The 17,654-nt window shown below is 47.8% G+C and overlaps 1 protein-coding gene and 1 long non-coding RNA gene across 4 annotated transcripts in view; one reads left to right on the top strand and one right to left on the bottom strand.

Annotated features, from left to right (window-relative positions):
• Positions 1 to 17,654, bottom strand: part of ANKFY1 (ankyrin repeat and FYVE domain containing 1) — a 102,098-nt gene that overhangs the window by 16,778 nt on the left and 67,666 nt on the right. For 2 of the 3 annotated variants that reach the window (XM_050765241.1, XM_050765243.1), the window contains exons 9-17: positions 16,494 to 16,562; positions 16,073 to 16,272; positions 10,462 to 10,559; positions 5,148 to 5,376; positions 4,136 to 4,234; positions 3,723 to 3,876; positions 2,497 to 2,668; positions 1,589 to 1,707; positions 90 to 246 (exon numbers count right to left, since the gene is read on the bottom strand). In XM_050765241.1, the coding sequence (XP_050621198.1) occupies positions 90 to 246; positions 1,589 to 1,707; positions 2,497 to 2,668; positions 3,723 to 3,876; positions 4,136 to 4,234; positions 5,148 to 5,376; positions 10,462 to 10,559; positions 16,073 to 16,272; positions 16,494 to 16,562 (1,297 nt within the window). The remainder of the gene's footprint in view (positions 1 to 89; positions 247 to 1,588; positions 1,708 to 2,496; positions 2,669 to 3,722; positions 3,877 to 4,135; positions 4,235 to 5,147; positions 5,377 to 10,461; positions 10,560 to 16,072; positions 16,273 to 16,493; positions 16,563 to 17,654) is intronic. The other variant, XM_050765242.1, reaches the window with a different exon arrangement.
• LOC126939846 (uncharacterized) lies at positions 10,793 to 11,328 on the top strand. Its single transcript, XR_007720468.1, has 3 exons — positions 10,793 to 10,892; positions 10,937 to 10,994; positions 11,213 to 11,328. It is a non-coding gene; the product is annotated as an uncharacterized LOC126939846 (long non-coding RNA).

Raw genomic sequence — 17,654 nt, 5'->3', positions numbered from 1 at the left:
TGGGCACTGTGCAAGGTCCTTTGCCATAGGAGGAGGTTTCCCTCATGCCGGAGCTACATCTGTCTCCCTGGAAAACAGAAACGACATACCTGTGCATTCACGTTGGCACCAAACTCCAGAAGACATTGTACCGTCTCTTCCAGCCCCCAAGAGGCTGCCAAATGCAAAGGGGTCTGCCCATCTCTAGCCTCTTCCTCTCCTTCTCCGTTAGTGCCTGGCTGTCTGGGACTATTCACGTCACAGCCACTGAAGGGAATGGGGAAATGTAAAACACGCCGCGCTTGGACCCGGCCTACAGGCATGCTGATCACAAATGTAGAGCAGCAGCCTCATCCAACCCAACAACGTCTGCTGTGGCCGGGTCTGAGTCCTTAGTCCCTGGCCTCAAATACCAGAGTCGGGGTTCCACTCTCATAGATTCTTCTGTGACTGGTCTTGGGGGTGGGCAACCCGGGCATCAGAATTGTTAGAAACTCCCCAGGGGGATATGCATACATTTAAAGTCTGAGAACAAGCTGGACGCAGTGGCTCATGCCTCTAATCCCATACTTTGGGAGGCCGAGGTGGGTGGATCAACTCAGGTCAGGAGTTCACGTCCAGCCTGGCCAACATGACGAAACCCCCTCTCTACTAAAAACATAAAAATTAGCCGGGCATGGTGGTGCACGCCTGTCATCCCAGCTATGCAGGAAGCTGAGGCAGGAGAATTACTTGAACCCAGGAGGTGGAGGTGGCAGTGAGCTGAGATCGCGCCACTGCACTCCAGCCTGGGTAACAGAGTGGGACTTCATCTCAAAAATAAAAATAGAAAATACAAAAAGAAAGTTTGAAAACCATAAAGTTTGAGCCAGGCGTGGTGGCTCACGCCTGTAATCCCAATACTTTGGGAGGCTGAGTCGGGTGGATCACGAGGTCAGGAGATTGAGATCATCCTGGCTAACAAGGTGAAACCCCGTCTCTACTAAAAATATTAAAAAAAAATTAGCCAGGTGTGGTGGCAGGCGCCTGTAGTCCCAGCGCTGAGGCAGGAGAATGGCGTGAACCTGGGAGGCGGAGCGTGCAGTGAGCCGAGATGGCACCACTGCACTCCAGCCTGGGTGACAAAGCAAGACTCTTGTCTCAAAAAAAAAACAAAAGAAAACCATAAAGTTTGAAAACCACTGCTGTAAAGGCTTCCTGAATAACCTTGGCTCCCACACATCCCACACTCCGAGGGGGCCACAGAGTCTGTTAGGACTCACACACCGTGGTGGGGTCCTGCAGAGACCATCTGGTCTCCCCAGCCGTAGCCTCCTGCTTCACGGTCTGAACTGGTCCGCCATGACTACAGGAGCTCAGGCAGCTCCCAAAGCAGGACGCTGACTTAAGCTTTCAGCTTCTTTGACCCAGGCCTGTGAGCTCTTCCTGTCACAAGGGACCCTGGCTCCTGGCTGACTTGACATGACAGAACAGTGACTCTCTGATAACCTTAACTGCGAAAGTCAAGCCGGCTACTGGTATGCCAAGACTGTAGATGGATTTAAAAAGGAAAGAGCCAGTTTGCAACAAGCGCACTAAAACGGTTTGGAGAGATGCTGGGGACTCTGACCTGCGGATGAGAAAGCAGGCGGTGGGCTCGTTGTTTTCATCAATGGCTCTGTGCAGGAGCGTCTGAAGGCATCCGCCAGGTCCTGGACCCCAGCACGTGGCATCACAGCCATGTCTGACCTGCAGAAAAACGTAGTTATTCACAAACACTGCTGAGCAAAGGCAAACAGTTTTACTACCAAGTCTGAGCTCTATGTATAGCATTAAATCCATTTTCGGATAAGATACAGTTAATTAAATGATAATTACTTTAATCTGTATCACTCATTAGTTTTACAAACACTAATTAAAATTTGCTGTGTGCAAGTTCTTGCACTAGGTCCTGTGGGACAGACTTGGGAAGTATCAACAAGTTACGTTTAATTTGTGTCCTTTAGAGCTGAGTTCCAGAAGGGACAGAAAACACAAAGTGTCGGTGTACACCAACCGGTCCTAAGTAACACACCTGTAACTAACAGGTAAGCTCAACAACTAGCTAAAATCCCCAGGTGCGTAACGCCTTCATACCACACTGCAGGCCCTTTGGAGAGCTGAACCAGAACGTGCAGGTTTGCCTCCACTTTTGGGGCCTGTCTGGCAAACAAGGGTGATAAACCTAAGACTGAGGAAATTATCACTATGGTGATAATGAGGACACCCCACAGCAAATCAGCCAAGCCCAGGAGAGGGCTCCTGAGGAAATGCCGCCATTCTCTCGCTGCTTGTTGGTTTTCTTGGTGAAGACAACCTAAAAACAAAAGTGTTGGCCGAGACCACGTTGAACTGCAAGTTTCTTTAACGTGACTTGCGACTGCTTGTCCTTGTCCCACTATGTTACTTGGCAGATCTCCTGCTCCTGTGACAGCTACGCAGGCACCAGCTCCGCCCCTGACACAGTGTCTCCCCCATCTAAGGCTGTGCTTGTCTTACCAGAGTGGACGCGATGTCCTCCAGACTGTTCGCCAGGGCCAGCCACAGCGGGGGGTTCCCCTTCTCGTCTGGCACAGACATGTCTGCTCCTCGGGTGCATATGGCATCGACCACGAGTGGAAGCTGGTTTCTGATGGCCAGCTGGAGGGCCGTCTCCCCGTCCCGAGTCCTGCTAGGACAGGCACACCCAAACCAACATTTGTAGTTGAGGCCAAAGCACAGAAGGTGCCCTTCCGGGCATTCCAGAGCCCAGCTTCTTCCGTACCCCGATCATATTCACTCACAGGCATGAAATATTTTCTCAGGGAAATTAATGTGAAAACAGTGCCTGTTCATTCTGCCTTTTTAGAACACATAACCGTGTCATCTTACTGCCTCTCGAAGATAACACCCCAGCGTGGTGAATTCTTAGAGAACGACAGTCACTTTTTAGAGCCGTTTAATACAATGCCACCCAAGAACCCAGCTGACAGCCCTTCCTTCCCCCGCTCAGTCATTCAGAGTCCCTGGAGATCAAGGGGAGTTCTTTTGAAAATACAACCACAGTAACATTGGACTCCATGTCATGTCTTTTTCCCCCTCAAGCCTTACTGGTGGCTCATTTGTTGGAACGTTCTTCACTGTAACTGAAATTCCTTGTTAAAAACTGATTTTAGGCCGGGCGCGGTGGCTCACGCCTGTAATCCCAGCACTATGGGAGGCCGAGGTGGGCGGATCACGAGGTCAGGAGATTGAGACCAGCCTGGCCAACGTGGTGAAACCCCATTTCTACTAAAAGCACAAAAAATGAGCCAGGTGTGGTGGCGGGCACCTGTAATTCCAGCTACTTGGGAGGCTGAAGCACGAGAAACGCTTGAACCCAGTAGGCGAAGGCCGCAGTAAGCTGAGACTGCACCACTGTACTCCAGCCTGGGCAAGAGTGAGATCCTGACTCAAAGAAAAAAAAAACAAACCTGACTTTAGATTTTTGTTTACAATGAGACTTGTGCAATACTGTGCACTGGTCCTGAAAGGTTCAGACAAGAGCAAAGGACAGTCCTTTCCTCCATTACAATCAAGACTTTTGATGATTTTGTGACAACACTGAGTTTGTGTGTTTTTAGAGCTATTGTTTCCCTTCCTCTATCTAATATGAAACAAAAACACTTCTACAAGCGAGGCTGTGCTTTTGACATCTCAATTAATTGTTACCTGGTGTTACAGTGGAGAGTGCGGCTTCGTCCTACCTGACATTTATATCTGCCTGGTGCTCCAGGAGGAACAGTGCGCTCTTGCTGTCCTGCCGCTGTATGGCCATGTGCAGTAGGGTCTGCCCATCCGACATGGTGTCATTGATGGAGGCCCCAGAGCCCAGCAGCTGGGCTGCGATTGTGTGCATGCCTGGGAAAGAAACAAGCCCCGATGTCATCCACGCTCAGCGTTTCCCGCTTCCTCAACATCTTACTACAACAGACATACCCTCTCAACTTCTCAAAGCCAGCAGTTTTCCACTGGATCTAACAGGCTTAACTCAAACAGAAAGGTTATTTCATAACCAAATGATTAGCTCACTCTCCTCTTTCTCGCTCCGTCTCTCCCGCCCAGCCCTGCTTCAGACAGCTGTCTGTCTGCAGACGTGATGGCCCCGGCACGGCCTTACCAGTCCATAATGCCAGGCCCAGCACAGTCTGGTCTCGGGAATCTTTGAGGCTGAAGTCCGGAATGATTTGCAAGTTGTTGGTGGCATGAAGAGCATTGGCTAAATGTTTTAAAAAAGAAAAGAATATTTGAGTTCACCATCTGTGGATCCCATTTAAAGCATTCAGTAGAGTAAGAACTCAGTTTCAAACTAACTGTTGGGTATAATACGATGAATGCTACAAAAAGAGAGTAGATAAATCTTGTCAGGACTCGAAGCCCAGAAATCTGATATTTTGGAGCAAAACTTACGGGGAAAATGAATCTTTTTTAAAGCTTAAAACACTGACTCTTCACATAAGGAAAACGGACTCCATTATGGAAACACACTTGGTTACTAAAAAGACTAAACCAACGCCCCGATGGTGTTTCCTAATATGTAATCTTAAAACTTTCCTCCTACAGTCTTAAAACTTCTGTGAGGACCAGAAAAAGGGCGCACAGTACCTGAAACCCCACCTCCCTCCAAAAAGACAATGCTAAAAAACCACTGTCCTTAACAAGGATTGAGGCAAGAGCAAAATAAACCTCAGGACAGGAAAGAGAAGGCATGAGGAAGACCTTCTGAGGGAAACGGCCCCTCTGTCCCGCAGGGGCTGCCCTTGGCCCCTCTCTCACGGGGTGCCTGCCACAGCAGGGTTCTCCCAGACAGTGCTCACACCGAGGCGCAGCTTTGCTTGACCTACACTAAACGGCCTGGAGAAATACTCAAGACAGACAGACGGCAGAATCGAAAGTTCTACCAGCTTAACCTAACAAGTGAATTGGGCAGGCCCCATCCTGAAAACACACACAGGGAAGCAGCAGTCAAGAGCCAGACCACATGCTTCTCTAGTTTGACCTGACAGGATTTTTCGGGAGTAAGAAACTAGCTACACGAAACTCACCAACAGAAGAAACATCAACTCTGTAACTAACGATCCTAAACTGCTGTCCCCAAGTCAAAATGATGGACAGTATTCCCACGTACTTACCTTTCTGCTCCAGGATGACAGACACCACGTCCGGATGGTTATAGGCGATCGCCATGTGCAGTGGTGTCTGCAGATAGATGTTGTCCGCCAAGCTGGTCAGGGGTGCAGCCTCCTTTGGCAAAGGCAGAGCTTCCTCCGTCTGCAGGTTTGGGTTGGCACCTTGCTGCAGCAGCTCTGCAGTGAGGTTGGCCAGGCCATGCCGACACGCTGTGTGCAACGGGGTTTCTCCCTGAATGGAAACAAATGGCCGCAATCTGAGCACTCACAGGAATTCCCTTCACGAAGGGAGCATGGCAGCCTGAGAGAAAAAACTCGGGTCCTGGGCTCATCCTGTCGCCAGCTGACTCTCCTGATTTCTGTTCTTCTTCTCCTGAGCCATCATCGCTCTCAGTATCTTTTTTCTTTCTTTTTTTGGTTTTGTTTGGAGACAAGTCCCGCTCTGTTGCCCAGGCTGGAGTGCAGTGTCAAGATCTCGGCTCACTGCAACCTTTGCCTCCTGGGTTCATGCAATTCTCCTGCCTCAGCCTCCTAAGTAGCTGGGATTACAGGCATGCGCCACCACACCCAGCTAATTTTTGTATTTTCAGTACAGACAGGTTTCACCATGTTGGCCAGGCTGGTCTCGAACTCTTGACCTTTTGATCCACCCGCCTCAGCCTCCCAAAATGCTGGGATTACAGGCGTGAGCCACCGCATCTGGCCTATTTTTTTTTTTTTTTTGAGGTGGAGTCTCGCTGTGTTGCCCAGGCTGGACCCAAACTTCAAGCCTCAAGCAGTCCTCTTGCCTCAGCTTCCCAAATAGCTGGGGTCACAGGCGTGAGGTACTGCGCCTGGTTCCACCCTTTGTTTCTTCAGTGTCTTCCCCAAGCACCTTCTGAAAGCTAGCTTCTTGACTTCACCTCCTAGGTCCTCCTTAACCGCCCTTTGCTTTGCTTCATAACTCTTTTTTTCTAATTCTAAAAATAATATATGCTTATTATGACAGAACAATAACAAGCTACAAGTGTCACCAAAATAAACAGTGCAAGCGGGAGAGCCGCGCAGCCCCCACGCGGGAGCGAGGCACCGGCGATCAGCAGCCTCAACACGGTGGCCGTCGCTGCTTCCGCAGCTCCTCACTTGCACTCCGTTTCTGTGGCCTGCTTGCATCAATCTCATCTTGAACTCTGATCAAGACCTCCTTCCCCTACTTTTAAAAGTTAAAAATTATTTTTAATGGGTATTACCGGTACCTGATGCAATATTTAAAAAGAAGTTTCCTCTCACATTTGGAACCATTATTACCAGTTTCATGTTTCTCTCCATTGACAGAATACTCCTAGGAAAATGCATGTGTGCACGTGCTTAAGCATTTCGGCATGTCTATGTGTATGTCCGTATGTATACACACACACTGGAGTTTTCCCACCCAAACAAGTGGAAATGAACAGAACATACCACTCTGCTTGCAGTACGGCGCTTGCATACGGCGCCTGCTCTCATCAGAGCTACACATCATCATCACTTAGAGAGGTGAGAACTCTCCAAGGCTTACTGTAAAAAACAGCAAGATCCCTGGCAGTGATGTTTACAACTAACTGATTATAACCAGTTACAGATTCATTTGTTCCTTCACAGCCACTGCTTCACTTGACTAGCCTTAAAAAAAAAAAAAAAAGGCCGGGCGCGGTGGCTCAAGCCTGTAATCCCAGCACTTTGGGAGGCCGAGACGGGCAGATCACGAGGTCGGGAGATCGAGACCATCCTGGCTAACACGGTGAAACCCCGTCTCTACTAAAAAAAATACAAAAAACTAGCCGGGCGAGGTGGTGGGCGCCTGTAGTCCCAGCTACTCGGGAGGCTGAGGCAGGAGAATGGTGTGAACCCGGGAGGCGGAGCTTGCAGTGAGCTGAGATCTGGCCACTGCACTCTAGCCTGGGAGACAGAGCGAGACTCCGTCTCAAAAAAAAAAAAAAAAAAAAAGCAAGCTCCTACCTCCTCCTTTTCCCTCAAAAAATTATCCTTTCCCAGCAGGAGTCACTTTTAACTATTCCAGCTGGGTTTTGTAAATCTCCGTATTTCTAACTAATATGTTTTTATTGCTGCCTCTTGATTTTCCAGCTTTGAACATTATCTGCGGGACTCCCCACCGTGGCAGATAAGGATTGAGTGCTTTTACGCCTTGACCCAGAGCACGCGCTTCCCACCCAAATCCTCCCCATACAGGGGAACCGTAATTGTAGTGTGAGCCCTCCCAAGTATTTCCTCTTCCTCTTCCTCCTTCTCTCCCCCACCTTCCTCAGGGCTGTCTCCTGTTCCAGACCTTCTTCCTGCACATTCTCACTGGGTGTGCTGATCTACTCCACGGCTTCTGCCATTATCTACAAGCAGGAGACTCTCAAACCCAGGACTCCAGCCCCATTTCTGCATCTTATTTTCCCACAGCCTGTTAGACATCCCTACCTAAATGTTGAGAAATTTAGAAATCACAGTGGAATTTACTCCCCCCACTCAAGTTCCTCCTCCTGGCCAGCTTCCTCTTTTCTCACGGCTTTGCCACAGTAATTGTTTTTTTAAGTTCGTCCTTCGGTGTCCTTGGGGTACCGGTGGTTTCTGGTTCCACAGATAAGTTCTTGAGTGGAGATTTCTTAGATGTTAGCACACCCACCACCTGAGCAGGGGACACTGCGCCCAGCATCCCCCTTTTATCCCCACCGCCCTCCCAAGCGGCCCCTCCGAGTCCCCGAATTCCACACGCCATCCCTGCACGGCAGCAGCTGGAACGGTTCTCTTGCCCTCGCTCCTGGGAGCCTGGAGCACGCGTGTGGTATAGACTGACTCTGCAATTCCTGCGGAACCTGTTCCTTTGGATCCCAATGCAGCGTGAGAGGACAGCACAGGTCACTGCTTGTCAAGATGATTCCCACTTGGCTCCAGCCTGGGCTCCACGGCACACCCACCATGCCAGCCATCCCAGGCAGCTTTCTCAGCTCCAGAAGAATCGTACTACTTGTCTGCCCAAAACCCTCCAATGGCTCTTCTGTTCCCACAGGATAAAGCCCACACACCGGAAGCCAGTGTTCCCGGCCCTTCTGCAGTGCTGCTCTCCACGGCTTTCCAGTTAGGCCTCCTGTGTCTCTACAGTTTGGGTTTGACCTAGTTTTGCTATGAAGGGTATTCAGAGAAGGAGCAACAGCGGGTAGACAATGTGGGCCTAAGGGAGGTTTTTTTGTTTTGTTTTGTTTTTCAAGACAAAATCTTACTCTTTTGCCCAGGCTGCAGTGCAACGGCGCGATCTCCACTCACTGCAACCTCCGCCTCCCAGGTTCAAGCGATTCTTCTGCCTCAGCTTCCTGAGTAACTGGGACTACAGGCCCCCGCCACCACGTCCAGCTAATTTTTGTATTTTTAGTAGAGATGGGGTCTCACCATGTTGGCCAGGCTGGTCTCGAAGTCCTGACCTCAGATGATCCGCCCGCCTCAGCCTGCCAAAGTGCTGGGATAACACGTGTGAGCCACTGTGCCCGGCAGAGGATTTTAAGTTACGAGATAGTAGAGTATGTCTCTATGCTATTAGAAATGAATAGTGGGCAAAGCTAATGATGCAGGAGGAAAAGAAAGAGACAGTGACACACAGTGGCAAGAGCAGAGGCACGGAGAAGGTGAGAGGGCACGAGATGCTGTGATGTTGAGCCCAGAACAAGCAGCAGTGGGCGCTGGGCCGTGCCGTCACTCTGGCTGGAGAGCTGGCTATGTGCAGACACATAGTGGAGTCAGCAGTGTTTTGAAAGGATGGCACTGCCCTCTCTCCTGTACCAAGATATGCTGGTCTGGCTCAGATACCGAGCTCATTGCTGACTGCCTTGCCCAGTGCTGTCGAGACAGTGTGCATCTAGACAGCCTTGTGCCGGAGTCTTAATGCGGACACCTCATTATTTATAATAGTACATAGGTACTCTGTGTGTGGACAGAGGCTGGGGAACGCCCCGGTCTGGAGCATCTATATAGGTATTATTTATATGCCACCTAACCTCCCAGAACCCCAAGGTCGTTGACTCCGAAATAAAGAACTGATTGATGTGGGAAAGGCTTCTTCAATCCTAATAATACATGCTGCTTCCAGGTCCACTGTGAAAATTAAAAGGGGTAATAGCCTTAAAGCTGCTAGCACAAAGTGACCATAAAATAAATGTGATCTTGAAGACAAGCATATCCTTCCGGTCTGAAAATTATAAAGTAAAAATAACTACCAAATAGTACCTAATGTCTCAGTTATTATACTAATAAGCACTTAATTATATCATTTACTTTCATCTTAACCACACCCTATGAAATCAGTATTAACCTCATTTTATAGATGAGGAAACTTAAAATTAAGACCACATAGGCCTGGGCGCAGTGGCTCATGTCCGTGATCCCAGCACTTTGGGAGGCCGAGGTGGGCAAATCACCTGAGGTTGGGAGTTTGAGACCAGCCTGACCAACATGGAGAAACCCCATCTCTACTGAAAAAACAAACAAACAAAACTTAGCCGGGCATGATGGCGCATCTCTGTAATCCCAGCTATTCTGGAGGCTGAGGCAGGAGAATTGCTAGAACCTGGGAGGCGGAGGTTGTGGTGAGCCGAGATTGCACCATTGCACCACTCCGCCCTGGGCAACGAGAGCAAAACTCCGCCCCAGGCGCGGTGGGCAATCCCAGCAGGGAGCAAAACTCTGTCCTCTAACAAAAAAAAAAAAAAAAAAAAACTAGCCGGTGACATGGCACCTGTAGTCCCAGCTACTCGGGAGGCTGAGGCAGGAGAATGGCGTAAAAAACCCGGGAGGCGGAGCTGCAGTGAAGATCCGGCCACTGCACTCCAGCCTGGGCGACAGAGCCCTCCGTCTCAAAAAAAAAAAAAAAAAGACTAAGGGAGGAAATGGGAAAGCTTTTCGGTATTCCCCAAAGGTAACACCATACATTCTGCCTTGTTAGCGTGCGATACAGACTCATAAAAGACAATCCACATAGGAAAACCCAAGCAAATGGTAGGTTTGTGCATGCGTTTACTAACCCCTATTAAAGTCCATGGTATCTAGTTCAGGGCCTGACAACCCGAACAAGCACTGTTTCCTGAGCAAATGCTTAGGAAATGGTTTTGCTAAATTAATCAATCAACCAATATTTGAGGAAACATAATCTGTTTCACTCCGGCTTTTTAACCATATGCATGTATTATTCTGATAAAAACTGAAAAAAAAAAAAAACACCTATTCCCCTTTTTCCTACATATCCACCAGTGCCATTTCTTCCATAGATCAACACCATTTTCTCCAGCTGCCCGGTCACACTTACCCACTTGTTTCTGTGGTTGACATGGGCACCGTTGGTTGCCAGGAAAAGAGCTGCTGCCTCGTTTCCTGCTCCAGCTGCCCGCTGCAGTAAACAGTTTCCTAGAAGAAAACGGGCATGCTGATTCTTCTGTTTGCATCGAAATGCGACACGCTGCACACTGCACAACACCTGCTCTTTCCGCCACCCTGGGACTGGCAAGCCCTCACCAGACAGTAGGTCCGCACCAGACAGTAAGTATCATTTAAGTCCACAAAGGTGCTTTCTGCATGTGGACACAGACCCTAGGGAACGCCCCGGGCTGAAGCACCCACATAGGTACCGTGTGTGTGGACACAGACCCTAGGGAACGCCCCGGGCTGAAGCACCCACATAGGTACCGTGTGTGTGGACACAGACCCTAGAGAATGCCCCGGGCTGGAGCATCCACATAGGTACTGTGTGTGTGGACACAGACCCTAGTGGAGCACCCACAGAGGTACTGTGTGTGTGGACGCAGAGGCTGGGGAACGCCCCGGGATGGGGCACCCACAGAGGTACTGTGTGTGTGGACGCAGAGGCTGGGGAACGCCCCGGGATGGGGCACCCAGAGGTACACGCAGAGGCTAACGCCCCGGGATGGGGCACCCCACAGAGAGGTACTGTGTGTGTGGACACAGAGGCTGGGGAACGCCCCGGGATGGGGCACCCACAGAGGTACTGTGTGTGTGGACACAAACCCTAGAGAACGCCCAAGGCTGGAACACCCACATAGGTACTGTGTGTGTGGACACAGAGGATAGGGAACGCCCGGGCTGGAACACCCAGTTCCTCCATGGGATTCCCACTGGCCACTGCCCAGGACTGCAGAACTTCTGTCTCCTTGCTGAGGTTGGGTTAGAGCAAGGTTTCTCAACGGTGGTGCTACTGACATTTTGGACAGGATAAATTCTTTGTTGCGGGTACAATGTTCAGCAGCATCCTCTGAACTTAAGACAATTAGAAATGTCTACAGATGTTGGCCACATGTAGTGCCTCACAACTGTCATCCCAGCACTTTCGGAGGCCAAGGCAGGTGGATCACTTGGTGCCAGCGGTTTGAGATCAGCCCGGCTAACATGGTGAAAACCTGTCTCTACTAAAAATACAAAACTAGCCAGGCGTGGTGGTGCACACCTGTAATCCCAGCTACTTCGGAGGCTGAGACATGGGAATCGCTTGAACCCAGGAGGCAGAGGTTGCAGTGAGCTGAGATTGCACCACTGCTCTCCACCCTGGACAACAGAACAAGACTCTGTCTCAAAGAAAAAAAAAAAAATGTCTACAGATGTTGACAAATGTTCTCAGGCAGTAAAGGCAGGATTGTGCCAGGCTGAAAACCACTTGGCTGGATGACCATTTTGAAAACATTTTAAGTTCTATTAGAAAATGCCCCTTAAATATAAATACTTCAGTTTTATTCCTAATGCTTTAAATATGTTTGTTCTTGGCTTAGAAATATTTTCCTTAGCAGTGTCACTCTTTTCTAAATAAAAACCTTGGAAAGAAAAAAATGAGGTTTTTTTTCTTCTTTTTCTCTCTAAATGGTTTTAGCCCTAAAACAGTGTTTCTCAGCCTTTTAAAATCCATTTCCAAAAATGAACAAACTCTCTCATGTCAACAGCGATACTATTTGAAATTCTAAATAAACTAAACACCAGGACTAAAAACAAGATAAAGAACTGTGACAGCCAGGCACAGTAGCTCACTGCCTGTAATCCCAGAACTTTGGGAGTCTGAGGTGGGTGGATCATTTGAGGTCAGGAGTTCGAGACCAGCTTGGCCAACATGGTGACACCCTGTCTCTACTAAAAACGTAAAAATGTGCCAGGCCTGGTGGCGCATGCCTGTAATCTCAGCTACTCGGGAGGCTGAGGCAGGAGAATCACTTGAACCCGGGAGGCAGAGGTTTCAGTGAGCTGAGACAGTCCCACCGCGCTCCAGCCTGGGCGACAGAGTGAGACTCTGTCTCAAAACAAACAAACAAACAGAAATGGGACAAAGTACTACTTAGCTTTCATACCACGTTTTTCCTTATCTGACTCCTAGTTGATGGCTTCTCTAATCTGGAGACTCCGAATGTGGACCCCATGTTCACGCCTGCAGTCATTCCCCTGTACCCAAGACTTAACTCTATGCCTCCCAACAGAACAAAGATAACCCGTGATTGCGCAAACATCACTGAACCGTTAAAAGCGAGTGGACGAATTGGCTGGTCCGGGTGCAGTGACGTTTACAACTCATCAAAACCAGTTACAGATTTCTTTGTTCCTTCTTCGCTCCCACTGCTTCACCTGACTAGCCTTAAAATTCAAAAAAAAATTTTTTTAAATTTTAAAAACTTTATAAATTAAAAAAAATTAAAATATCTTAGTAGACTAAGATTACACGTAAAATGAAAAATGAAACATATTAATAGAAAAAACAATCCTGAGCCTGTCTAGATTTAACAATTAAAACAAAGTATATAATGTAAAAGTGACAGAACCAGCAAGAAAAATGGACAAAACCATAACCAATGAAAAATTTTAATATACCTCCCAGAAACTGACAGATCAAGCAGTCCAAAAGTTAATAAGAATATGTAAGATTTGAACAGCATAATGAACAAGCTTGATTTAATGCACAAAGAGAATGCTGCATCCTACAATTAAAGAATGCATATTATTTTCTTTTTTTTTTTTTTTTTTTTTTTTTTTTTTGAGACGGAGTCTCGCTCTGTCGCCCAGGCTGGAGTGCTGTGGCCGAATCTCAGCTCACTGCAAGCTCCACTTCCCGGGTTCACGCCATTCTCCTGCCTCAGCCTCCCGAGTAGCTGGGACTACAGGCGCCCGCCACCTCGCTCAGCTAGTTTTTTTTTGTATTTTTTTAGTAGAGACGGGGTTTCACCGTGTTAGCCAGGATGGTCTCGATCTCCTGACCTCGTGATCCGCCCGTCTCGGCCTCCCAAAGTGCTGGGATTACAGGCTTGAGCCACCGCGCCCGGCCTATTTTCTTTTCCTTTTTTTTTTTTTTTTTTTTTTGAGACGGAGTTTCGCTCTGTCGCCCAGGCTGGAGTGCAGTGGCCTGATCTCAGCTCACTGCAAGCTCCGCCTCCCAGGTTCACGCCATTCTCCTGCCTCAGCCTCCCAAGTAGCTGGGACTACAGGTGCCTGCCACTTCGCCCGGCTAGTTTTTTGTATATTTTTTAAGTAGAGACGGGGTTTCACCGTGTTAGCCAGGATGGTCTCGATCTCCTGACCTCGTGATCCGCCCGTCTCGGACTCCCAAAGTGCTGGGATTACAGGCTTCAGCCACCGTGCCCGGCCACAGTGCATGTTACTTTCAAGCACACGTCAGACTTTTATAAAAACTAGTTCTGGCCGGGCACGGTGGCTCACGCCTGTAATCCCAGCACTTCGGGAGGCCGAGGCGGGAGGATCACAAGGTCAGGAGATCGAGACCAACCTGGTTAACACAGTGAAACCCCATCTCTACTAAAACTACAAAAATTAGCCGGGTGTGGCGACATGTGCCTGTAGTCCCAACTGCTGGGGAGGCTGCGGCAGGAGAATGGCGTGAACCCAGGAGGCAGAGCTTGCAGTGAACCGAGATCACACCACTGCACTCCAGCCAGGGTGACCCAGCGAGACTCCATCTCAAAAAAAAAAAAAAAACCAAAAAACTAGTTCTGTAAGAGTCTAACATTCAAGCCTGTTTTTTGTTTGTTTTTTAAGAGATGGGATCTTGCTCTGTCACCCAGGCTGCAGTACAGTGGAGTGATCATAGCTCACTGCAGCCTCCAACTCCTGGCCTCAAGCAATCCTCCCACATCAGCCTCCTGGGTAGCTCAGGGTACAGGAATGAGCCACCATTCGATTCTTAAATATCAAAGGACCAACCTCTTATATGCCAAATTCTGATAGGATTAAATTAGTAATCAGTAAAATTATAGCAATCACCAATATATTTGCAAATTAAAAGGAATTAGTAATAATTTGGTTTCCAGAAGTCTTCAGAAGTCTTCCTATATCAGTCTAAAAAACACATAGTTCTTATAGTGTTCTTATAAAACTTATAGTTCTTCTATATTATCTGTCCTGTCTTCTGTATAAAACACCTGTATAAAACACTTATAGTTCTTCCTATTATGTTCTGTATAAAATACTTATAGTTCTTCCTATTATCTGTTCTGTATAAAACACTTATAGTTCTTCCTATATTATCTGTCCTGTATAAAACACTTATAGTTCTGTCCCTGTATAAAACACTTATAGTTCTTCCTGTATTATCTGTTCTGTATAAAACACTTATAGTTCTTCCTGTATTATCTGTCCTGTATAAAACACTTATAGTTCTTCCTGTATTATCTGTTCTGTATAAAACACTTATAGTTCTTCCTGTATTATCTGTTCTGTATAAAACACTTATAGTTCTTCCTATATTATCTGTCCTGTAGTACCACTGCCTTGAGCTTTTGTATCACCTAGAGTGGTGATTTCATTTGACCTTTAAATATTTTTTAATTTTTTATTGATTGATTGATTTTTTTTTTTTTTTTTTTTTTTTTTGAGACAGAGTCTCGCTCTGTTGCCCAGGCTGGAGTGCAGTGACACGTGGCTCACTGCAACCTCTACCTCCCAGTAGTTCAAGCAATCGCCCGGCTAGTTTTTTGTATTTCTTAGTAGAGACGGGGTTTCACCGTGTTATCCAGGATGGTCTCGATCTCTTGACCTCGTGATCCACCCGTCTTCTTGAGCCACCGCGCCCGGCCGATGATTGATTTTTGAGACAGAGTCTCGCTCTGTTGCCCAGGCTGGAGTGCAGTGACACGTGGCTCACTGCAACCTCTACCTCCCAGGTTCAAGCAATTCTCCTACCTCAGCCTCCTGAGTAACTGGGATTACAGGCGCCCGCCACCACACCCAGCTAATTTTTGCATTTTTAGTAGAGACGGGGTTTCACCATGTTGGCCAGGCTGATCTCGAACTCCTAACCTCAGGTGATCCGCCAGCCTCGGCCTACCAAAGTGCTGGGATTACAGGCATGAGCCACCGCGCCTGGCCGACCTTCAATTATTAACTTCTTTAGGGAAAGGGCTGTTTTAATATCCATCTTTTTTTTTTTTTTTTGGTCAACTCTTCCTGTGAGTGACACCTACCCATGTTTTCTACATTTTTTGCTAGTACTCAATACTGAATTACACGGAATCCCTCTCCCTAAAATATCGCTGTATTTTATTTAGTCAGATCAAGGAAATACATTAAAACAGTGGTTCTCAAAGTGTAGTCTAAGATGGTAAATACTGAAGTTATAACCCACCTAAACAAAAGCTCTCTGGTACCATTTTTAAGACGGTCAAAGGAACGCTGAGTCCAAAGAGTGTGGGAGTCACCGCATTAAACAAATGGAAGTTTCAGCTTCAGGGACTTGATGTTTGAAGCACAGGATTTTTAAAAATTACAACCCAGGCTTTTACTGTATTTAAAATTAAGTACAAAATCATTATCCTCATAGTGTGCCGTTCAATTTCTAAATCTGGGGTGAAAGCAGTTACACGCCATTTCCCGGCACCTGCAGGCCCCAGCATCGCCCCTTCGGGTGGCATGTCCTTTACCTGTCGCCGTGTCAGGTGCGTCCGTGTGGCTGCCGCGCTGGATGAGTCTGGCTGCAAAGCTGTTCTCATCAAATGAAGTCCCATTTACCACGGGGACGTCTTCGAAGGGGTTCACAGACTGGTCAGAAGACACCGTGATATGCTGCACTGCGAGCCACAGAGCCGTGCTGCCCTCGTGGTCTTTGAGTTCTAAATCTAGTCTGAAAAGCAGAAGCAATGTCAACAGCACCTACAATCTTTCTGAGACACTCTAGACTGACAACGACCTCGTTCTTTCTCTTTATCCTTTTTCAACGACACATTTTTTAGCTCACTTTAACTTCTTAATAAATGCGACACTAAAGGTGTTTAAGAAGAATGATTTTTCACTCACAACCCCCCTCCAACCCGTCTTCTCACTTGTGCATGTCTCCCTACGTACTGTTTGCACTGTAGCAGCTGACTGAACACATGTTCATTCCTGGCCATGATGGACACGTGCAAAGGAGTCCTGCAGGACCAAAAAGAAGAAGGGTCAATTCAGGACAGGCCTGTCCAGGACGATTCATGGCAAGAGGCACCCCGAATCCCAGGCAGAGTCCCCACCCACAAGAAATTCCACATTTCTACAAGGCTTCTAAAACCATGACCCAGGATCAAAACCTGAAAACGGATCTGCTTATATGTGACCATTATTCAGTGGCCAAAATGGACAAGAATCAGCTCAAGGAAGCGATCTCAAATACTCCCCAACTCAATCCCGACCCCCTCCTGAAGGCATAGACATGATTTTCTCAAAAACAGCAGTTTCTGCCACAGGTGTGCAGATTTTCCCTCATCTATTCTCCATTAATTCGGAAAAGAAACTTCCCCCATAATTTTCTGTTCTTCTCAAACACACTCAGTGCAGCAACAGGAGAGAACTGATGAAAGCTGCATTTAACCTCTTTTCACTGCTTTCATTTAGCACTCGGGAGCCCTGCAGGAGACTAGCACTGTGGAACTACCACACACACACACACACACATACACACAACACACACAATGTGAGTCAGGGCCCAAGGCTGCACCTACTACACACACACACACACACACACACAGTGAGTCAGGGCCTAAGGCCGCACCTACCCACCCCCCCCAACACACACACAGCGAGTCAGGGCCCAAGGCCGCACCTACCCCCCCCCCCCCCCACACACATACACACACACACATTGTGAGTCAGGGCCCAAGGCTGTACCTACCACACACACACACACACACACACACACACACACACACACACACTGCAAGTTTTCTGCCGTTGGAGGAAAAAAATAAAAGCATCAACAGCAGGGACATGGATGCAATTATTTTAGGAAATAAGGTAATTATCACATGATATTGAGATTTCATGAAGCTACATCTTATTTGTGTACCTTCCCTATCACACAAGTCCATTTTCCTATCTGACGACCAAACTTTACAAAAAAATCTTTCCTTTTTTGAGAGGGTTTTCAAAGGTATAAAATACTGAGTTGTTCTAAGGACACGCGGGTCCCAACTGTGGTCAGCGATTCAGGTGACTTAACCGTCCTTCACAGCCTCACACCACTGTCCCGAG

The sequence above is a fragment of the Macaca thibetana genome, chromosome 16, assembly GCF_024542745.1.
Source record: "Macaca thibetana thibetana isolate TM-01 chromosome 16, ASM2454274v1, whole genome shotgun sequence".
NCBI lineage: Eukaryota > Metazoa > Chordata > Mammalia > Primates > Cercopithecidae > Macaca > Macaca thibetana.
The sequence above is the reverse complement of the archived record's forward strand: the minus strand, read 5'-3'. Positions and strand labels throughout refer to the sequence as shown.